This window comes from Melozone crissalis, unplaced genomic scaffold (genome assembly GCF_028551555.1).
Source record: "Melozone crissalis strain CALT ecotype California unplaced genomic scaffold, PUWL_Pcris_2 ptg000006l_1, whole genome shotgun sequence".
In the NCBI taxonomy this organism is placed as follows: Eukaryota; Metazoa; Chordata; class Aves; order Passeriformes; family Passerellidae; genus Melozone; species Melozone crissalis.
This window is the reverse complement of record NW_026535784.1, coordinates 4957666-4981723: the sequence shown is the minus strand read 5'-3', so window position 1 is coordinate 4981723 and position 24058 is coordinate 4957666. Positions and strand designations below refer to the sequence as shown.

Sequence of the window (24058 nt, the reverse complement as noted above, 5' to 3'; positions counted from 1 at the left end):
ACCACTGATCACTGGCCTCCACCTGGACAGAGAAGGATTGACAGCTGTGTCCCTTCAGGCAGTTCCTTATCCATCCTTCTAATCTCTCTCCAGTCTGGAGATGATGAGGATGTTATGTGCCACTGTGTCAAAGGCCTTTCAGTGGTCTGGGTACATGACATTTGTTTGGTCTGCCCCCATCAACCACCGCAGTACCCCACCATAGAAGGCCACCAGATCAGTCAGACACTGCCCTTAGTGAAGCCAAGCTGGATTGTCTCAGATCACTTCATTGCTTATGCTGTAACATTGCTTCCATGAGGATCTGCTCCATGATCTTCCAAAACACAAAGGTTTGAGGCTCAATGGTCTTTATTTTCTCAGGTCTGTGTTTCTCCTCTTTTTCAGTAGGAGTGATGTTTCCTTTTTCCTGATCACCAGGGACTTCACCTGACTGCCATGAGTTTTCAAAAATAATGCATATAGTCTGCCTTTGTTATTGCAGAATATTTGGGACAGGCACAGTTCAGTCTGCAAACTGAAACATTAGTGATGGAGTGTGAGCTTCCTGAGGAGCTTCCCAGTACTTTGATTTCTCTTGACTTGTACTGCATTTTTTATACACTGAAGCTGAGGAAGTTTCTGAAAGAAAATACTGGAACATTTATACATTGGAAACATTTTATTAGTATTCAGAAGATTTGCCCTGGTTTCCAGTGGACCATCTTTATATCTGACCTTAATTTCTTCCTCTTCCAGAGAAAACAAGAGAAACTATGCTAAAGACCTGTTTAAATGGCTGAAATTACAATGGTTGATGAGGCATGCTGTTCAGCTGGGGTAATTAGAGATGGGTGAAACTATATATTCAAACTACACATTGTGCATAAAATAAGATGACTTAATTGTAGCCCTTGTTTCTGCTAGTTCATTTTTAATTACTGAAGAAATATTTAATAACCCACTCTCTGCAAAGTAGCACTTTTCTACATATAATTTCCACGCAAATCAGTGATGAATATGTATTTGCATAGAGTGCTTTCTTCTAAGACATTAAATACAAACCTGAAATTAATGAGAAATGCAGTTTAATTGCAAGTTCAGCTAGTAACCTCTGTTTTTCTTGTAGTGCTTTTACTAAATCTTTGCCATTATGTTAAAAGATCTGCATTTACACAACATAGTTACATAGTTACCTGATTACAGTAGGTCTGAATATGTACTAAATATGTCCTATTTATATTTCAGAACAAGATTTTGTGTTGTTTTGTCACAGTGGGTAATGCTGCTTATTCTGATTAAGAATGAGGACTGATAATTAAAAAACTCACTTTATTAGAAGTAAAGCTTACATGGAATAGAGGGATTTTACTTAACAGCAGGGAATGGATTTTCTGTTTTATGCTGCATGGTTTTTACTTGCAAGACTCCTGAAGAGCAGCATATTGAGTATGTGGATTAGGTGTTCGTTCTCTTTTTACTTGGCAGGAAGAATGTGACAAAGTAGAATAACTTTCTGCTGTTTTAGCAGCACCACAACAGTGTTGCAAGGATATATTTACACCAAGGAAGGAAGTTCTTGTAAATAAGTTATTTTGAGACAGGAAGGTAAAAAGAGCTAAAGATGTTGAACTATTTATTTTAACTGTTTTAATTTGCTAATTCCAACAGTTAACTCCCTACAGTGATTCCAGACATTTCATCTGCATGCAGTTTATTTTTCCTAATGTTTTCATGCCCTGTTTTAGGTTGTAGCTTGTTTTTCCTCTAAATGAAGGACCAAATGAAACCATTCTGTAAAGAAGGAATTTTTCTAGGATATTAAGAAATTTGAACAAAGATATTTCCTATTTTCTCAAAACCTATCTGATACTGGAAGACCTTTGGACGTACTTTGTACGGACTGGAAAGAAACTTTATTTGACTTTGATAAAGTTGATGTGAGGAAACCTGATCTAACTTTTTAGCATGGAATTTAATAGTCAGCAAAACATGAGGGATTTTGTTGAAGTCTTATTAGGAAGTTAGAGGGGCTCTAGTCTGAGCATGGAGTAGTTACTTTTCACCACAGTTCCTTTTTTCCTCATTATTTGGTGTGGTACAGCAGAGAAAAAGAAAAAGGAAGAAAAAAAAGCCCTCTATAGTTATTATGAGGGCAGACTAATATGGATTTTTCTATCATACTTTGCTGATATTATTACTTTATATGTCAAGGATTGTGATTGTTTAAGCTGGTTTCAGGAGGTAGGCTGTAAAGGGGTAAGTGAAAGGGAGAACGTGGTGTTACTAACTGAGGTTTTAGTCATGTGTTGTGGGAGGCTCTCTGCCTCAGGAAGCATCTGTTGCACCATGGGAACTTGTTTTGTTTTAATGATGAGACACAAGCAATAAAACACACTTATCATATGTTCACTATTTACATAGGTTTTTCCTGTTTCCTTCACTTCCCATAGCAGGTCCTACATAATTTCCTCAAGGAATCTCTCTGCAGTGTTAGAATAGGTTGATGTTTTTGAAGTATTAGTATCTTGCTGTGTGTCTGATGTCTCACCAAGCTAAAGGCACAAATGTGCAGTTGTGCGTGGGATCTCTGGAGAGATCACTTCATATTTTGCTTAAGTTTTTTTAAGGAGGTAACTGGAATTGTCACTTTATAAAAAAAGTGCAAACTGAACAAACCCCATAGAAAATCATCAACACCCTGCCCCATGCCCTTCTCCCCAAAAAATAATTTACAAAAAGACAAAAAGTACAGTAAGGAGAAGAGACTGCAGCATTGAAAGCATCAGAGAATAGCTTTTAGCAGGATGGTCAAAGCAGTTGGGACCTCAGAGATGATATGCCAAAGTGTCTGGCTTAAAAATGTTGTCTGGAGGCAAGAATCAAATAGAATCTAACTTTTGTGGGCTAAACCAGGGAAGATGATTCTCTTCTATACAGTGATTAAAGCAGGAGAAGTAGCTACCATGGCCTGGAATGATAATACTGTTATAGCACTTGGGCTGCAGTAAGTTTGACAGGGATAGGCTTCATTTTGTTCTCTGGAAATACACTCTTAGCAAGATGTTAAATGTCCTTTCAAATTCCCTTAGTATTTTGATTTTGTCATTGTCATTTATGTAATAAAAGTCCTCAAACTGGAGTTAATATTTCTGTAAACAACTTAATATTTTGGTGTCAGCTTTTTAGACAAAATTCTGCCTGTGGAAAAATATGTGCTGCAGTGGTTTAGAAATGGAGGACATTATAACTGTTTTTTTCATGACACAGGGATGGCTCCTGAGTGCATTTACATCTCACTGTGCAAGACATTCCGTTACAAACATTGGTCTTTGGAACAAGAATTTTGAGCTTTCTAACCAGTGCAGCAAATCCTTGCCCCCAAAGCTACTGGGTTACTTTGAATTCCTTAATTTGAGGAATAATAGAGGTCTTGAATAAATAGAGGTCTTTTTTGAATTGGTTTTTATTTTTTTTTTCATTCAACTGCTAAGGTATTTGTCTCCAGGCAGAGTGTGTTTTAGTCTCCTGAAGTTTTGTAAGCAGCTCTGAACGTGTCCAGACAATTTGTCTTTGCAGAGCAGGATAGGGAGCCAGGTCTTGTGTGAACACATGGATGGCGTTAGTTGACAGCTGTGCCAGTGCAGAGAAGCCCTTTGCAGAGGCAGCACGTGTTCTCCTGGGCACAGTTGCATGGAAACCTTTCCAACGTGGCTTGGAGCAGACCTGCCTCACGCCTCACCTCCTTGGAAGTGCTGAAGATAACATGAAGCTGTCTGCACCTCTTTATTTAGTCCTGCTACAATGAAGTGATCCCTTGGAAATTCTGTCTTGGCTTTGCAGAGTTTACTTTGCAGTAGATAGCTACAGTTTTGTTTTCAGCTGGAGTAACTTTTTTTGATAGAATGTGTATGTTATTTAAGATATACTTGATAATACTTTCCTGGCTGTGTCCTACGTTGTTCTTGTCATGTTTTATTGTTAATATTATTAAATATGTTTTATTTTACTTTATAGCATCTTTAGAAGCCATTTCTGTCGGGTAGGCAGTCATACCTGAATCATGGTATGTTGCAATTTAAAAGCACATCTGCCATCATAATTTAGTCAGTATGTGTGACACTGCAATAGCTGCAACAAATCTTGTAGCAAATTGATGTGAGGAAATGCACTAAAAGGCTGAAGTTGGAACTTTTGCTGATTTTTCCTTTGACGGTGTAAATATGAAGGAAATAACACTGTTTGAGGAATAGATGCTCAAGGGTGAGAGTAATACCTGGCCAGGAGATGTTACTAATTGTTCTTAAACTTGTCAGTTAGAGTCTATTTTAAGCTGATGAAACTGAAAATCATAAACTTGAGCCTTCACCCAGAACAAAATATAAACATCATGAGAGTGGTTCCTGCCGCTGTTAGTGAGTGTGGTTAATTTTACTTTTCCAGTGGCATTCTTGAAAGTATGCAATTGCTTGTTTGTCCTGAGTCTTGCAGCATCGATATTTTAACTTACTTTTCTTTCTTTTTTTTCTTTCTTTTCTTTTTTTTTTTTTTCCTTTTTCTTTTTAAGAGCATATATGTGTGTGCTGTTATAGTACTTCTGGGATCAAAACTAGTTTCAAGTCCAGGTGTGGTGTTTTTTTAATTCTGTACTTGTTTTTGGAGTAACTGCTTCGACCAATGATTATTTTTGTTTCATACAGAGTTTTTAGGCAACTTATCTTCTGCTTTCTTGGTTTCAACTTTGTAGTCTTAAAAGGACTTCTCCTTCCTGAGTAATTATGTTGGCTAAGATAATACTTAGATGTGTTTTTCTTAGAGCTTATTCTTTTAACCTCCCTATTTAGATTTATTTTTCTAACCTTTTCTTTGTATACTTAATGACCACAGCAACAAAAGAGAGATTAGCTGCCATGACAAAGAATAGAAAAATCCTCTTTTTAACTAGAATTGTTCTGTTTTTGTCTTTCTTCAATTTAGGTCCCAGTTCTTTTTCTTAAAGAAACACTTCCATGTTAGGCCACTTTGGAAACAAAGATACAAAAGAAAGATGTTTGATGTTGTTATGCACCTCTTCCTCAGTGAATGCACTTCTCTTTGAAACACGGTGACCTCTTTCCAGATACGTGCACTGTCACTTTAGCGTTGTGACCTTGTGGTGTCAGAAGACCTCTGAGGAAGTCATCGTGGTTATTTTCTCGGGATCTGGGAGCAGTATGGGTAGGAGAGAAGAGGAGCTTTTCACTTGGAAGAAGTTCTCACTCAGAACTCAGTAGTACAACTCAGAGGTGTACTGTCTCTGCCTCTGAGCAGTAACTGTGCTGGTTACTACCTGCACGCTGCTTTCCACTTTGTGTTGACACTCCCTTTTAAAAAGAGGGCGGTAATTAAATCCTCCCGCGGCTGGCCCGTCCCGCTGGGCCCGTCCCGGTGCGCGGGGCCCGTCCCGCTGGGCCCGTCCCAGTGCGCGGGGCCCGTCCCGCTCCTGGCGATCCCGCGCAGCGGAGCCGCTCCCGAGCGCCTGCGGGCGGCGCCCTCTGCGGGCGGCGCGGCGGAACTGCAGGCGGAGGGAGCCGCGCTCGTCCCTGGGCCCGGCCCGGTGGGATGGGCAGAGCTGCCGCACCTTGGAGCTTTTTGTTTTCAGCTGGCATCTTCCTTCCCTTGACTTCTAACAATTGAGCAGTACTGTTAAGAGCTATTCAGATTTTTCTTGACAGCACCTGTAACCGAACAAAAGTTCTCATCCTTTGATATTTTACAACTTTTACTGACAACTATCAGTAAAGGTAGTAAGTTTGTACAAACAAAAGTGATCTGAGTTTTAGCTGAGAAGACTCAAAATTGGGCCAGGCCTGGATATACAATATATTCTGTCCCTCTTCAGCAACTTGATCACCTTACAACACTTGTTTTGAAAAAAAAAATGTCCCTGCCAGACATTTGGTGTCCCCGAGGACTGTGCATCATCAGTCACTGGGAAGCTGAAGAGTGAGTGCTAGCATTTACCTTAACCCCCACGTGAAAAGAGATAATCTTTACAGAAAGGGACATATAAGACATGTTTTTGCTGTATTTTTAGTATGTTACTTGCAAGTTCCTGAAGGATATTCTGGGGATGTCAGTTGACAGCAGATACTTGCAGTCTGGAGGGAAAAGGTAAGGTGGGAAAGCATCAGTTCTTTCGTGCTGTTCCATCTGTAAGACTGTACTATAATCTGGAAAGCTTTAGGGACATTAGTGGATAAGAAAATTATTTTGTTTTCTTTTTGTTTAGCTCCTGCTTTTCAGTTTAGCCTTTAATAAACATGGAGTTGAAATGAACAAGACAATCCATCTTTCATTGCATGTTGCATGACAGTTGTAGAATTTGGCAGCTTCATTGTAGAATTGCTAATATGGGAAGTATTCAGAGTTCCCACTTGGATGATGGAATGTGCAACAGATATTTTTACATTTCCATACAGTTACAACATACAGTCCTGTGCTTATTAAACCTTTTTACTGTTGCTGATCCATGGTTTTTCAGAAGATCTGTAATTGCCTTTGCCCCAACAGGCTGCTATTTTCAGTTCTCACATATTTCATAAGTTTCTCATATATTTCTCATGTATATGCATGTGTGTGCATGTATATATTTATATATCTCAATTTATGCCATTCTTATACACATGGGGAAAAGGAGCTAAAAATGCTTATGCAGCTTGTATGGGCTAAATGGAACTATTCTAGTAGTCAAAAGGCTTTACAAAATTAATGTCTGACAATCAGAAAAAGTTTTGAAGTAATAGTTAAAAGCAAGAGGATTTACCTCCAATCAGTGTTTTGACACTATGGCTCTGTGGTTTGTTTAAGGAGGGCAAACTAGTATGTTGTCCCAAATCCATCAGTTAGGGGAGAAATGTGAATCCATTCATAATTTGAGATTCCCTCATATTCTAGTAAAAATATTTTAGTTAGGGAGAATTTGCACATTAAGTTAGGGGGAATTGCATATTTCTTGCGTATTTCTGCTATTGTATACTCTGCCTTTTTATTAAGAGTTAATAATATTATTTAATGTTGGCTACTTTTCAGTGTCTCCTGCAGTTTCTGAATGGTATACTCTGTAGGTTTGTTGGAAATGGAGTCTTTGTGGGATGCTCTGCACTTGAATTATTACCTGGACTGAATTTTAAGAATCGAGTTCTTTTGCAGTGCATCACTAGCATGGCTTTCTTCCTCACCTCTCTTGAAGTGGTGATGACATGTGATCAGCTGTATAAAAGGCTGTTTTTTGACTTGGCTGTCATGACTATCTGTAGCTGGTTTTGTTGGAGCAGCTTCATTAAACTTCATGAGCAGAGGAAAGCAAGCTGTCTACTGTGGAAGGTTACTTGGTTTTCTGGTACTGTTAGAACCAGATACTTGTTTTCTAATACTACTCCTAAGGTCTTCACCCACAGAGACTGTTCATGTAATGCCTTCAGGGACTGATACTTATGAAAGGTTTCCACTATTAATGGGAGATCATTTGCCAACGAGTATTCCAACATGCCTTTATGAAATAAAAAAACTGAATGTATTTTGCAGTTCTGTGGCTTTTCTTGGGTATGTATTTGGAGAACTGTTTGTAGCGACTTGTGGAATACCGATACAACACTGCCATCATAAAATTGTATCACAGAACCATGGAATGGTTTGTGTTGGAAGAGACCTTAAAGATCATTTGATTCCAGCTTCCCTGTTGTAGGCAGGGACATCTTGCACTAGCTCAGGTTGCTCAGAGCCCGATCCAGCCTGGCCTTGAATGCTGCCAGGGATGGGGCATTTACAGCTTCTCTGCACAACATGTGCCAGTGCTGCACCACCCACTCTGTATGTCATGGTTGCATGATATTCCTTTCTATAATGTTTGCTAAAAGGCTTCCTATTAATTACTGAAAATGAAGCAGCTTTATGTAATGCTTCTGTGCTTGGAGTGTAACCACTGAGGAATGATTAGCAAGCAGAAAATTGGCCCTCAGATGACTTCTGTTTTTTAATTTGATGAATAGAAGTCAAATTTTTGTTGTCTAATCAAAAGACTTTAATACTACTTGGTAAACAGCTTACTCTCATCCCTCAGGCAGTTGCATTTAACTGGTATGGCAGGATTCAGGTATTACTCATCCAAAAATGACTGGCACACTTTCAAATCTTACATGGCCTTGTTTTCAAGGAGGGGAAGCTGGTTAAATGTCATCAGAGTAGAGAAGTGTACAGCGTGACTGTGTGGTGTGTTCCTGTAATCACTGTAAATCTGAGGCATACTAATGATTTTCAACTCAGTGCAGTAACAACTGCATTGTCAGTTTTTCTAGGATTTAATAATTGTGAAAAACAAATCTTGTAAGAGGGTTTACCTTACCTTCTGAGTCTTTGATGCAGAAAACTCAGATCAATTCTCTGCTGCTTGCAAGGGGAAGAAATGGGAAAGACTCTACCTGATTTCTGTGCAGTTTCTCTTCAGAAATCATTGTTTAGGCATTTAAGATTATGTTTTTCTCTTTTCTTCAGTTTCTAAGGGAAGATATGCAATACAAGGATGCCTCAAATAAACATAGTCACTTGCACAGAGAAGACAAGCATATCACCATTGAGGATCTGTGGAAACGCTGGAAAACATCTGAAGGTAGGTAAAGAAGTGTAGCTGAAAATGGCATCGGTAAAATTCAACAATTTTTCCACCAAGTATAGAGTAGTGAATGAATGACCTCTTGAAGCATCTTCATCAGTCTGTTTTGACACTGTTATTTATAGGCACACATAAATCTGATTAAGAACTCAGCTAGAGGTAATTTCCTCTTCATGTGCTTTGTGTATTGTAAACTAAGTAAACTAAGATAGTTTACATGAGGTTGTAATTTATCAAGGTGATGGTGCAAGTGCTGAATTCCAGATTAGCATGTTTTTGGTTTAATAAACCCTAAGAGTTCCTCCCAAGCTATTTAAATTTTTTAATATAGTATTAAGTGGAAAATTCAATGCACTTTCACTTTGATTTCGATTTTATTTGAGCTGCAAAGATCTAGAATTCTTAGTCCAAAGAATTTTTGAAAAATCTTCTTTACCATGGGATACAGTAAAATGCATTGACAACCCAACACCATCAGCCCTCCCTCACTTTTATTTAAATGAAATAAGTAAGTTGAGCCAACTATTCCAAGTATCAAAGGACAGTATTTGATCAGCACAGTGTTCATTGCCAAATATGTCCCAGGATATAGTGATTAAAAAAGAGATCTGAAATGTTAGAATTGTTAGGAGAAAAATACCTGACTTCCTCAGCCCCTTCCCCACCCCAGCCCTCATTCCAAAGGTGTTGTGCTGTCCTGGCTGTGGCCAGGCCAGGATTAATTTTCAGCAGCAGTCAGGAGGGGGCATGGCTGCAGCCAGGGTGTTATCCTACACCTGCACCCCACGTCATTGCTGGGAGCTGGAACTGGAGTGTCTCTCTGTGCCAGGGAGAGGAGATTCATTCTGGTGGAGAAATATGGGGAACGGACCCATCTGGTATTTGTTTATTGTCAGGGGCTTTCCATGTGAGTAGTTTAGTTTTCTTATACCTTTTGTCATTGTATTGTTGCTCTTATTGTTAATTTTCTTATCTCATTGCTGTTTCCAGTAAATTGTTCCTATCTCGATTTGTGATCTTTACCCTTTGTGCCTCCAATTGGAGGGGGAGGGCAAACTGCACATGTTTGTAAAAGGACTGCTAAATTTGAGAATACCTAAACCACAGCTTGTTCTAATAGTGAGCATAGAGAGATCTAAAACTTAGTATGGGTCAAACAACTGAAAGTAAGAGCAGGAGGGGAATGAATCCAGGAATATGGCCTTGGTTCATTCTGCTAATGCAGGAAGTCACTTAACTGCACTCTGAGGTAATGCATGGAGTGTTTGGAATGTAGTAAATGTTCTGTTTTAACCAGTAACTTTTGGCCTTATCTCTTCAAATATTCCTTAAATACTTATTAACTGAAGATCCTGTTCCCTGAAAGTATTGCAACTAAATTATCAGAAAAAATTATTTCCTCAAAACTGTAGGTGTAAGTCACGAGTAACTGTTAAAAATTTAGGCTATAGTGATTCTAGAAGTATAGTTCGTCTGTTGTGTATATCTTTATTCCAGTGTTCTTGAATGTAGCAAGTAAGACTCAAAAGACTTGGAGAGGAATGTCTCATCTCATTGTGTCTGCTTATAGTGGCTTTATGTGTGTATCCTGCTGAGAGAACTAAAATTGCACCAGAGGGGAGACCCTTAGAATGAGACTCCTGAGCAGTGTTACCAGTGGTCTGCTGACTGTTAGAAAGCATGAAGCCCCTCAGAAAATGAACTACTTTAATTTGATTTTAGGTAACATGGAATATGTTGCCATTCCTTTATATGTTTTAGGAATTTTTGATTTATTTGTTATATGTGCCACTAGTTTATAGAAATTCACCAGCATTAAGCAAGAGGATGGGAGGTAGTGCAAATGATAATATCAGTAATTTGAGACTTTTAAGCAATCTGCTGAGGTATCTGTGTGAGAATTGCCAACTCTATTGCTCCTGACAGTATATACAGAAACATCTTCAGGGTCTACTGCTGCGTAGTTTATGCTGAGTAGAATTTGCCTATTCTTTGCCATAAAGCTTGCTTTATGTGGATGTTTGTCTTAAATATTTGTCAAATAGTTCAAAGGTGTTCTTTGTTTAACATATTGGTGGTGCAAGGCAGATAAGATGTGAGGGAAGAAAGCAAAAAAAGGTCATTGCTGTTTGATGTCTCCTTTTAGGACTAAGGAAAGTAGAGGTTGCTTTTAAATAATTGATTGAAAAGGATTTTATACACTGAATGTAACGCTGAGAATTGGCTGCATTCAAAGCTCTAAAAATTGCCTAATAAAAGAAGGGGCTTCAGAATACTGCTTTTTGGTATTTCTGGCACTGGGCAGGTTTTTGATGTCCCTGCCTGGTGCAGAATCCTTAAGGCACAGTCTAGGCTGGTGCAAATTAAAGGAAGTTCAAGGATGTTACAGGTTTTACCTGCATGGCAGGAGTCATATCATAGCTTGAATCAGCATCTAGCCTCTTGTTGCTGTGTTGCCACTCAGTTTAAAGGACTCCTTTGGTACAAAACAAGACTATAATTTACTTTAGTTAGAATGTGCTTTTTTTGACCTTTGAATTTTTTAAAATCTAATTCTACAGACTGCTCTGTTTAGAGGAGTGACTAGGAACTATCATAGCTGTTTAAAATGTAGAAAACACTTCTCTCTGAGAGTCTTCTGACTTCTATTACTGTTGTTACTTTTCTTTCAATGTAAATGCCTGTATATGTGCTTGTTGTATGGTATTCTTTGTCTCCTCTTCAAATAAGCAGTATTATACATGTACTGCAGAGCCTTTCAGCTATTCACAAGTAACAAACTTAATAGCTACTGTTAGGTTAATATCAAAGGTGTAGTATTTTTTCTGCAAAGGCCTTGAAGAGGTAGTAGTTTTGAGTGTGGAAAAGGGGACAGATGAACATTTGTTCATCTGTTCATCAGTATTTATTGATGTCTGAATAGCAGTCTTTGTACAATTATCTCTGGAAATTCTCTCACTCAGTAGCACCTGCTGTCTCTCTTTGCCCTTGTAATGGGCTGTGGTTGTGTGAATTTGCTGTCTGAAGAGCAGGGTGTAGGTATTTAGTCTCAGTAGCAAGAGGGCTGTAAGATCAGTCCAGAGCCTTCAGCTGGGTGGTTCTCTGACCTGTCTCAGAGAGTAGGGCTGGATGCTGCATCCTTAGTGATGCAGAATTGTCCCTTGGGACTTGATTTTGTAGCCAAGTAAAAACTGTTCAAGTCAAACCTGGAGCTCATGAATGCTTGGCTATTGTCAGACTAATTTGAATCCTATCAAAACCTAGTTGTTACAAACAGCCTAAAAAAAAAAGTTCTTTTTTTTACCATTATGGCATATTTGAGCTTTAATGTATAGTATCTACTATGGACTGCCCTATAATAAAAAAAACCTTCTTGCCTTCTATGCGTACCTTTTTTACACTTTAATTCTCTTTCTCTCTTTGTGGAAAACAGGAGGTGAACTAAAGTCTGGTACAGTATTTATTAGGGTAAAAAGCTACAAAAATGGCTTTATATTTGGATGTGTGATCACCTGTTATATTCTGATGTACTGCTGCACAAGTGTTCTTGCAGCAACTGGGACTAAACTGTATACCTCAAACATGTTGTGGTTGCCTTGCTCTCTAATCATTTGCTGTCTCAGGTTTTAAATATCTGGAGGTTGGAAATGAATGCAAGCAGGGCTTGGCTAAGGATGAGTTAGTTACATAATGCTGCATACTGCTGATGTTACTGCTGAAGGTCGTAGAAACTAAGTTTTGAATCCTTTTGTGTGATATGAGAAATTTAACATGATGATAAATGTAACACAAGAAACTGATAAATAGCCTGACCTTTTAATTACTGTGGGTTAATAATGAGAAACTTTCATACAGGCCCAGTTAAAGTTACTTTTGCTGTCTTCACCTTCAGGTATGTTGGTAGAAGAGTTGAAAAGAAGTAGAAAAAACCCCCCAAACTCAAACTTGTGGTCTGAATATAATAGCTGATGGAGGGCTAGAGACTGAGTACTGCTCTTCTATACCTGCCTGCCCAAAGCATGTTGCTGACATCCTCTCTCTGAAGGCATCTCTTTGTAAAAAGAGTTGTGAGAGAGAAGAATGTTATAATTACTCTGTAATGCTATATGCATTTAACTTAGAGTAATTGTGGATTGCTACTCTGCTGTCTGAAGTATACTGCTTTCTTTTTTGGTGATAAACTAAGGAAAAATTACAGCCTCAGCTAATTGGTGTGAGTTGGCACCTTGTAATTGGCGGTGCTGATCAAGATGAGTTTCAGCTGCCTTGCTTGCCCTTCAGTACACCTGGTCCTGGTGTATATCACACTTGCCTCGTGTCATGTTTCAGTGCTTCTCGTGGAGAAGGGCCAGTTTGCTTTTCAGTACTTTATGCTGTTGCAGAACAAACATATCTGTATGTCATGAAGTCTTAGTGGAGACAAGTCAAGTAATACTCCTGACCAACACATGGTGTATGGAAGTTAACAACAAAAAGAAGCAGTCTGAATGTTTTCACTGATTGATAGCATAGGAAAGTAAGAACAGTGTAGTTTAGAGTCTGAGTCCACCTGAAAAATTTGGGGATCTGGGGGCACTGACACTGGACTTCTGTGAATGAAGAATTAGTTTACATAATAAATCTAAATTTCTTGCAAAATATGTATGTGAAAAGAGATTCAGATGTTGACATCCCAGAGTAAGAGATAACAGTATATATTCATAGCTTAAATGGTTGAGTGGTCAGTTAAAGGACACAACACAAATAAAGAAGGTAATTGATGTTATTTTTAATAAATGAGTAACAGTGTAAGAGTACAGAGAGTACAAGTTTCAGTTCTAGTTTAGGATTGACTGTGGTTACTTCTTTTTGCAGTTTCTGTACTAATGGAGGTATCTGGTACAGTGACAATAATGAATAATAAAGTGCTTTTTCCAGAGTGTAACTGATCTGTTTGGGAAAATTTCATGGATAGTCTATTAAGAAAACATCACACCAGTCTAAGCAGTGCAACAGATGTGATTTGCTCTATGGTAAACCACTTAAATGTGTAGCTAATTCCTTTCAGGATAATGTTTAGTCTTACCACTGGATTATAGAAACCTATAAATTTATGTAAAATTTGGCAGAGTGTCTACAAAATTCTTTCATCAGTAGAAGTGAAAAGTCTCAATGGTATTTTTAACCCTTGCCCGTGCTTACAAACTCAGTGAATTGTGTAGCTTCTGAAATGGAGTGTTCTGTAGTGTCAGTGATAGTCTGTAGTGTGCAGTGGCCTTTTTAGGTGGCTTTTTCTCATGTCACAACAAAACAATGCTTTTAGTTTGGATCAGTCGTGAACATATTTCTAGAATGCAGTTAAGGTGATATCTTTCTGGAGGATTTTACCACTGTTTTGATACTTGTAATGACCAGCCAAATGACTTTGAATGATTTGTAAATTGGATTGCTTATTATTCACATAACAGTGTTAAGAGTTTTTGCAATGGGGAAACTACCTATTTATAAATGGAGCCCAGATATTTTGCATAAAATCTTAGAGTAATGTGGTAAATTGTAATATTGTAATATGACAAAACCAAGTCTGTGTCAAATCAATACCTGACTGTAGCTTACAGGGACAGAAGGAAATGGGACAGCAGACTGGGGAGGTTGTGTAGCCATTCATATGGATGGATTACAAGAGGTTTGTACTGAGTTTGTTTTTGAAGCTGTGAGTCTGTGAAATGTGTTCTGTCTCCACCTATCAGGAATGATAATAATCCTAAAATGTTTAAGCTTATTTTGCAGCTGTGCTAGTGTGGACAAGAGACCTAGAAGTCCTTATTTCATTTACAGTGTGAACTGAAATATGAATTTGAACTCATAAAAATTTCCATTGCCTGCAGCTTTACCTGTCAAGCTTTCAGCAGTGCTTCCTAAAGGATTATTGTCAAAAGTCACCACTGAGAATGTGTCCTATCATCTGTGCCTAGCACTGTCACATGGAAGTAGTGCTAGATAGAGAAATGTTCAAAAAACCCTCAATTTTTCATTTGAATACGTCTGTCCAGAAAGAGACCATCCCTGTTTCTTTCCTATGCAGACAGACTTTTGCAGACTATAAATGGAGTGAAAAATTTCCCTTCAGTTTTGTCAGTGAAGCTGCAAACTGCAGCAGCTGCTCTGTAAGGGACAGAAATGTGATTTTTTCTTTTTTTTTTGGTAGTATCTGTGGGTAGTATTTTCTTAGCACATCTGTAGCTATGAATGTTTGTGTACAGTATTGCTTTTATTAAGGAAAATTGTTAATTATTCTCTACATTATTAGTATTTTTTTGTAAAGTATTTTTGCATGTTATTCCACTTTTCTTGGGCATGTTTGAGGGAGATTTAATAGCTTTCCTGTTACATTTCTTCTGTCTTTTGGTGTTTTCTTTCAGTCTCCTCTCTCCTTCTCTTGTCAGCTCCTATTTTGTGGTTAGAAGGCATGAGCCTCTAAGAAAATTCTTGTCAAAATAAGTTCTTGAGGCATCATCCTGGGGAAGATCTTGGTACATTGCCTCAAGTGGTTACAGCACCAGCTGATGAGTGTTTAGTTCTGCAAGGGTAGTGAGCACAAAGGGGCTGGAATCACTTTAAGGAGTTGAAAGTCACAAGATGCTGTCCTGATTGAAACTAAAGCAAACGACTCAATTGTTCTGTGAAAGTTTTAGTAAAGAAATACTTCTATTGGTTCCATGCTTGTTTATTTATAGTTTGCCTAGGCTTTCACAGGGGAGCATGTAATGAAAAAGGCAAAATGCCAGAAACACCTTGGTAATGCTAATTTTTCTGGAATTATATTTGCCTAAGCTCTTCTGGTTATTGTAACCTGCTTTTCTACTGCTTGTCTTCTAAGCTGTTGATTTTTTAGTAAAAACCTAAGGTAATTGAATTCTTCTTGCAGTTCATAACTGGACTCAAGAGGACACTCTTCAGTGGCTCTCAGATTTTGTTGAATTGCCCCAATATGAAAAGAATTTTAGAGACAGCAATGTCAATGGAACAACACTTCCCAGGTAAATATATCTTCTGGATTAGTTTCAAATAATTCCCCATAGGTTGCTACATTAGTTTAAGTGGTAGGAGCAACTATGTGAACCTAAAGTCTAGCAAGGTACAGTCAAATGCAGGAAAAGAGAAGTGTCCTTGTAGTTTTGAAGAGGTGGCTGCAGTTTTTTTTCTGCCAGAATATTTCAAAATGCAACTTCCCTAAAAGTTTTATTTCTTTCTGTGGGCCTTATCAAAGGTCACATAATTCTATGTGGTAGCAAACTTCCTTTTGAACATCTTCTGATTTATTGTATGGGTATATGCTGCTATGTAACTCTAAAATACCTTACCTGGGGCATAAATACCACACCTGAGCATTGCATGTATTTAGGAGTTGGTGTCACAAGTCTGTGAATATACCTTTAACTGTACAGAATGGGTTTATTTAATGATTTTTTTCCAGAAAGAAAAGAATAGTTAAATGACTTTATTTTCTTTTTTTGCCACATGCTGATATGCATTTCTATAGCATTACTGCTGTATTGTATTTCTCAATTGCATAGCTGTAATCTGTGTAACTGTGGGAAATGCTACTGATGTCTTTTTTGCATAGAGTGATTTTGAATATAGTTTATGGAATAGGTAACATTTTGTCTTGTCATTAACAGGATAGCAGTAAATGAACATGCTTTCATGATCTCTCACTTGAAAATAATTGACCGGAGTCACAGACAGAAGCTTCAGCTTAAAGCCTTGGATGTTGTTTTGTTTGGACCTCTCACTCGTTAGTAACTTTTTGGAGTTTTTTTCTTATCTCTTGATTGTAGGAATTCAACAGAACATATTTTCCATGACACTTGATAGTGTAGATAGGACAGCTTATCTATTTTGTGGATGTGCTGATGAATTGCTTGGCATGCGTTGTGGAACTCTGCAATGAATTAAAAAAAGTTATTTATGTGCTGTGAGCAGAACAAAGGTTCACTTCTGTGTGTAAGATCGTGTAGAAATTTTAGTATAACCTCACTTGACAGATGGGTGTTGGCTTTTGTGTCACAAGACGTGTCCTCTAAATATTTTTGACTGTTTAAATTGCATTTATGGCTAAGGTTACATTCATTTCTCGGTTAGCTTGGACAGTACAGCTGGGATGCTGAAATGAGAGGGGATGACTTTCCCCAAGAAGAAAAAATGAGATGGTGATGCAAATCCAACACCTGTGTTTTGTGCATACCTGAGTTTAAGTGCAGTTAAATTTAATGCAGGAGTTCCACATCTGACCCATTTTACCATATGCAGCCATGTCCATAGCTCATCACCGGTGCTCTGCATGCCTGCTTGTACACAGTTACAGCTCTGCTCTGGTGCTGTGCATGTCAGGTGCTCCTGAGCTACTCAGGCCAGATCTGAGCTGGAGTCACTTTGTGTTAGACCTTTAATGCTCACAGAAACTGTCTTTACAGAGGTGCAAGTGACTTTAAAATTTGTACTAACAAAGATGTATTATGTGAATCTTGAATCTGATAATTTGACAATCCAACTTTTAAAAAGTGCTGCTGTTACCATTTTGATTTTTCCCAAGTGCATTTTTAACTTAGCATAGGGTATTTAAGAGGGTGCAGACTGGAAAGAACTTGCTCAAATCTAATTACACCTCCTACTGGCCTGATGCAGTTGTGGAACTCTATTTTAACTCTAAATAAAGGTACTGAGTATGTACTGTGAAGGGGTTTAGTAAGCTTTTCTCAGTCTAATGAATGTTTTAGTATAGATGAAATAAATTTTATTAGAGCAGACCTGCTTATGTTGTATGAAAATGCTGTGGAATACATTTGAAAAGGTAGTTGTTGGAAGTGGTTTGAGATAAATGAGCTAGAATTCTGTTTAGCATTAGGTTCTGTCACCTTTTAGGCTGGGGAGAGGGGGGGAAGGCCTTAATCTGTTGTCTGTATCAATGAACTAGTTAATGATGGTGTTGTTCTCTGCACAGGTCCCCCTCACAACTGGATGAAGGATTTTATATTAACAGTTTCTATAGTTATTGGTTTTGGAGGCTGCTGGTTTGCATATACACAGAACAGAACCTCAAGAGAACATATCACAAAAATGATGAAGGACTTAGAAAGTCTCCAAACAGCAGAGCAAAGTCTTCTTGACTTGCAGGAAAGGTATAAAACCTAAAAGAAAAAAAAAGTTGTCCTTTTGTTTTGAGGTTAAGCACAAATGCAGATCCTTTACAGTCTTATGTTTTTTGCATTAACTGCTTTTGGATTGTGTTCATCTTCCCTTTGCATGGAAATTGTGATTTCAGTGGTGCTGATTTCTTGGGTAGAGATTGCTCCTGGATATTTTAGCAGGCAATACAAACTTGTGGATGAAGGTAGAGAATAGAGGCTGAGGTTTTCCTACAGATTTACATGTATGTATTGTTGTTTTCATATAATTACAGTTTATTTTAAATAGTTACATACATGGGAATGAGAACACCTTTTCTCTTTTTAAGCTTTTAAGATTGAAACAGACCTGAGCTGTTTAGTTTCTATTGCATATATAGCAGCGTGAAAGCTGATAGTCTGTGGTGCACCTGTAACACAGTTGTCTATAGAGATTTGTATTATGATACTACACTTTTAATGACAGTTCACTTAAAGTTTGGGTATTTTGCCTGGCATGGATATCACGTTGTGTGATGTAATTGCTGCTGATTCATGAAGCTTGCAGAGTCTTTATTATCACAGAGTGGTTGAGGTTGGAAGAGACTTCTGGAGTTCATCTTGTCCAGCCCCTCCTGCTCAAGCAGGTCCATCTAGAACAGGTTGCCTAGGACCATGTGCAGGTGGCTTCTGAATATGTCCAAGGATGGAGACTCCACCACCTCTCTGGGCAACCTGTGCCAGTGTTCAGTCACTCTCATGGTGAAAGTGTTTCCTGATGTTCAGATGGAACTTCATGTGCTTTGGTTTGTGCCCGTTGCCCTGTTGCTGGATGCATTTTGTTATCCTGAGGACTACAACTTTTAACAAATATGCTGTATATTTTCTCATATTTTTTGTTCAATTCTGAAGGCTTGAGAAGGCACAAGAAGAGAATAGAAACGTTGCTGTTGAAAAGCAAAATCTGGAGCGCAAAATGATGGATGAGATCAATGATGCAAAACGTGAAGCTCATCGCCTCAGGGAATTGAGAGAGGGAGCTGAATGTGAGCTCAGCAGGCTCAAATATGCAGAGGAAGAGTTAGTACAGGTATCTGCCAGCTGTTAATAAATGTAGTGTTGACTTTAAATTGGTCCTAGTTTTATTAGATCCTCAGTAGTGTTTAAAACAGCATTCCCCAAATGCTGGATTTGAATGGAAAAATTCTAAGAGTTCTTAATGATTGTCAGTCATGCCATTATCTAGTAAAATAATCCTGAAAATATTAGAAGCTGTAAACTTTGTATATTAGCTTATCATAATATTTTGGGATTCACAGAAAAAAAATACACAAAAGCTCTTTTTATCTTGTTATTAGAAGAGAGAGAGTAGCTTTGTTTCATCTGAGCAGCAATAAACTTGGATTTTTTGTACTAAAAAAATTATCATCTTACAAAAATATTTAAACTTTGAATTAGGAACTATATAGCATTGGAAAAAATATGGAAGACCATATGCTAGATTTCAGAGCTGCCAGATCTGCATACCTGACAACAACCAGCACACACCAAAACTCTGTCAAGCTTTGCTATTTTGCTGTGGGCTATAAAGGTGCTTATAATTCACCTGTTAGTTCTAATTATGCTTTTGGTGACACTTTCATTTCTTCTTGATTGCTAGGTTCGTATGGCTTTAAAAAAGGCTGAGAAGGAGTTTGAGTTGAGAAGTAATTGGTCTGTTCCTGAAGCTTTGCAGAAGTGGCTTCAGTTAACACACGAAGTTGAAGTACAATATTACAATATCAAAAGACAGCATGCAGAAATGCAATTAGCAATTGCTAAAGATGAGGTAATAAATTATTCTTCAGCTACTTAAAAATTTTTCTGATCTGTTGCTAGAGATATGAAATAGTAAACACAAAGCAGATAAGCATTTGTGTTTTTTCTCTGAATTGTTGTTTGCTACATGTCAATATTGCTAATGTTTTGTCATCTGTTAAGTATATTACTAGTTTTATGCATTTCACTTTACTTTGCTTTTTAGGCAGAAAAGATAAAAAAGAAGAGAAGCACTGTATTTGGAACACTACATGTTGCACACAGCTCCTCCCTGGATGAAGTGGACCATAAAATTCTTGAAGCAAAGTAAGAGGGTTACTGGGAGAGGATGCATATTCTTTTGTGATTATTTGCTTCTGGAACAGAACTCCCGGAGAGTTACGGAATTGAGTGTCTTAGTGGTTTTGCCCTTTACAAAAGCAATTTAAAAAATACTAAAATGTGAATATTTCAACAGCTGTAATGGTTCTTCTGGTGTGCTGAACTGAATGTGTTGCTTTGCTTTATCAATAAGTACAGTGTATATAATTTTAATATGTGCCTTTTTCAGGAAAGCACTCTCTGAGTTGACGACGTGTTTGCGGGAGCGTCTTTATCGATGGCAGCAGATTGAGAAGATTTGTGGGTTTCAAATCGCACACAATTCTGGGCTACCAAGCTTGACCTCCTCTCTCTACTCTGATCACAGCTGGGTAGTTATGCCTCGAGTTTCCATTCCTCCCTACCCCATTGCAGGGGGAGTTGATGACTTAGATGAAGACACTCCTCCAATAGTTTCACAGTTTCATGGTAAGTGATGAGCTCAGTAAAAAGAAAGGGGAAAAATTGTGGGACATGGGATTTTCAAGTCAGGTGGGAGAAGAGTACTGAAATCAAACAGGATTAGATCAAAGTCAAAAAGACCAAAATTCTATGTAGGATTTCAGATACTAGCTCCAGTGGGACTTAAATGGCAAAGTGGGTTTTGCACTAAAGATAACATGAAGAAAAAGCCTCTCTTTTGTTTCAGTGGGGGAGTGGGGCAAATTCAGCTAAGGTTTTGAAAGTGGTTGTCAACCTTGGATTGCTACTTAAACAAAAGTTTGTAATGAATCATTCTGAGTTTGTTAGCTCAGATGGAAGGGATGAGGTTAGTCCAGGGTTCCTTGAGCTATGAGAAAGATCACATCCTTTGGGAGGCCGCATGCTACATAGCCTTGTGCACATTCTTTAGTGGTTGGAACAAAATCCTGTTGTTGTTCAAGGGAAGCTTTCAGACAGAATGTTTGTGTTTGGATACAGTGGGTTGGTTGTTTGAGTGTCCGTTGGAGAGGCAGAGTTCTGGAGGGAGAGAAGTCCAGCTTTGGTTAAACTATGATCAGAAGAAATACAGTGGGGATTCAGACCACCCTTGCATCATGAGTCATTGTGTCAGAACAAGAGCCTGCTTCATGGAGCTTGTGATTAACTGGACTCCAGAGGCAAATCGAAAAGATGAGCTCCCATGCAGTTATTCAAACAAGCTGTTTGAAGCTGAGGAATGAGTAGAAAGGAAAACTGTCATGTGGCTACATTTTTCTTCCAGGGCTGGGATTCTCAGAAGAAATTCAAACTGTATTTTAAAATAGCATAAGGTCGCCACTTTGCTGGCTTTACTTGGTATGCCTTGGGCACTGGTTTTTCTTCTTAATGTACCAACCTTTTTTTCTGCAGACCACAGTGAAAAGTTCATTAATCCTCTTGCAACTTACTGCAAGTTCTGATCACTTTTAAGGAATACTGTTTCTCTAGTTGTCTTCAGTGCAAATACTTTGATTTAAACCCTAGCAACAAATTTATTGGAGACCCAATGAAATATGGATTCCTAGAGTTAAGCACCCAATTCTGTATTGAGAAGCCTGTGGTCTGATTTCAAAATGAAGAGCTCCATTTATTGTCATGATTTTCCAGATGGTCTAAAATGACAACACTTGGATATGTGTAAAAAACTTCAGACTTGTGAGTTGTTTTAGTCACTCTTCTCATTTAACTCTTGCTTAGAAGTGAAGCCAGAGAAGAAAGTGCAGTTGATTCAAAGGAATTACAATTAGAAAAGGACTGTACTGTTTGTAAGAGCATACTTAGCTGAAACTTTACTGTATGAGGAAAATATGCTAAATGATCTGTTGTTGAAACTAGTGTTGAGGAGTCAAATTATTGTAGGTTAGTTCAGTAAATACTGAATTATTGCCATCCTTTAGACAAAAATATCAAATACACACGAGGAAGGACAGAAGCATAATGGCTTGTCTTGGTCATGAGGCTTCAGGCAAAATGCGCTGTGCAGGAGGTCACTTAAGAAAGGGGCTATTTCCATCACTGGATCTAAAGTGGACTGGGATATTGCCTGGCCCCAGCATCCTTTGGACTCATAAACAAAATTTGAAGTGACAAAATTTGAAGTCTGTTGGACAGGCTTCTTTGTGCCGGAGCAATTGCGTTGATAGGCGTATATGGTGTCAAGTAATAGAGCTGTTTGATCAATCTCAAGTTGAAGAACAAAAATGGATTGAGAAATAGTGTCTGACACTGGAAAAAAGTCCTTGCAGCTGGAAGGTAGTAGTGAAACTTCTATTTTTCCATTGACTCATTAGGATTCAGCTGGTTCCTTGATTTAGTGAACTTCATTTGCACTGGAAAATTCTACATGTTCAATTGTCATAGCTGACTTCTTCATATCCCGGTGTATATACGCCTACAAAGGATCAAAATGCTTGTTACTTCTCTGAAAATTCACCGATGGTGCAATCTTGGTTTTTTTTTTTTTGTTCGGTTGGTTTTTTGTTTCTTTGTTTGTTTTGGGTTTTTTTTTTTTTAATGCCAGTAAGTAGGATGGTATCTGATCTACCTGGACCTGTAGCAAAATTTCCTAGAGAGATTCTTGCTCTCTTATCTCAATTCACATTTGCTCTTTGAGGATTTTTTTTTTGTAATTACACAAGATAATTTTTGAGCTCCTAACATGCTTTTACGGTCAGTAGTTAAGTAAGTAACTGCATCTTTTAGTAAGTACTGTTTAGATTTCCTGTACTAAAAGAGAGTGGACAACTTGTCCTTTTCTGAGATTCCAGGAAGGGAAACTGTAGCTTATATGATGATAAACTGGCATTGCAGAAAATAAAATGTATTTTGTCAGGCTAGACATCCTGGTCTACAGAAATAATTGAAGGGATTTTTAGCGTGTTGTGGTTGCTAAACAATTTTGAACACCAGTAAAGGTCTGGTGTATCTTACATAAGCAGTGTTGCATTCCATGGGACAGTTTGAGGAGGGGTGTGAAAATCCTGAGACTTGTAACAGCTAGCCTGGAAAGAGGTCTGTAGATTTTTTTCTGTACAAGTATTGCTGCCTAATAATCTTTTGAAGGAGGAATTGGATTAAGAACATTTGAGTTTATCACTTCCTGTTGGGTACTTTGCTGATGAAGTCTTGCGTGGCTGTCTCCACCCATTCTTAGTATTTTTCCTTCCAGAAATTCATAGTTAGCCTGGCAACAGACAATGTTATCTAAAAGAAAGTTCTTGATCTTAAAGTTAGGTTGAATTATGTAATTTCTGTCAAGTTGTGTAAATGAAATTGGTCTTCTCTATCTAGCCTATTTTTCAAGTAGTGTAGTGTATATCAGTTGGCTGTTTGGCTAGTCGTACCTACATTGCAAAACTTTTACATTTTTTTCTAACCTCCAAATCACCACACAAAATACAGGACATTGTGTAACATACTAATTTCAGCACTGCTGTTTTTAGTTTATGAAGGGTTGGGAGTTTCAGTAGAATCTTTCTTTTTGTTCTCAAGAGAGCACAGTGAGCCAGAGCTTTGGTGTACTTGGTCAGGGTAGTATTTGGCAGGCACAAAATCTCTGCAGTTGCATCTTGATTAGCTGCTTCATCTAACTGTAGAATGTGTGAGGTGTGTCAGTCTTTGTTCCTCTGAAACTGTCAAGCAATGTCAAAGTTGTTTAAAAGTCACTGTCGCCGAAGCAGATACCTGCTACTTAGTCTTCAGAGTAGATACTGTTAACATCAATGTCACTTGGAGGGTTTTGGTTTGCTTTTTCTCTGTCTCAGGGTCCATTGTAAAAGCTCCCAGCACTCTGGCAAGAAGCAGTAGCTTGTGTAGATCAAGACGCAGTGTTGTGCCATCATCTCCACAGTCTCAGCACGCTCTGCACTCCCCTGACCCTGACATCCTCTCTGTGTCGAGCTGCCCAGCTCTCTATCGAACTGAAGAGGAGGAGGAAGCCATTTACTTCTCTGCTGATAAACAATGGTACGGAGATTAGCAAACAGCACTTGCAACTCTTGATAGGATTATTGAGACTAACAGTTTAGAATTAGAGGTTAAACCAAGCCAAAAGTTAAAGTAATCTGTAGGATGATATAAATTAATATAGTCTACGTGGAGCAGAGAGTTCTTGTCTGGTATGTGTATGTAAATAGCTAGCATG

At 38.2% G+C, this 24058-nt stretch overlaps 1 protein-coding gene across 1 annotated transcript in view; it reads left to right on the top strand.

The window, feature by feature from the left end:
- The window catches only part of STIM2 (stromal interaction molecule 2), a 63953-nt gene that overhangs the window by 37552 nt on the left and 2343 nt on the right, over positions 1 to 24058 (top strand). Inside the window, exons 3-11 of the mRNA XM_054294300.1 lie at positions 8512 to 8626; positions 15537 to 15648; positions 16291 to 16406; positions 17613 to 17790; positions 18688 to 18865; positions 19436 to 19603; positions 19799 to 19899; positions 20144 to 20382; positions 23679 to 23880. Coding sequence (XP_054150275.1) covers positions 8512 to 8626; positions 15537 to 15648; positions 16291 to 16406; positions 17613 to 17790; positions 18688 to 18865; positions 19436 to 19603; positions 19799 to 19899; positions 20144 to 20382; positions 23679 to 23880 — 1409 coding nt within the window. The remainder of the gene's footprint in view (positions 1 to 8511; positions 8627 to 15536; positions 15649 to 16290; positions 16407 to 17612; positions 17791 to 18687; positions 18866 to 19435; positions 19604 to 19798; positions 19900 to 20143; positions 20383 to 23678; positions 23881 to 24058) is intronic.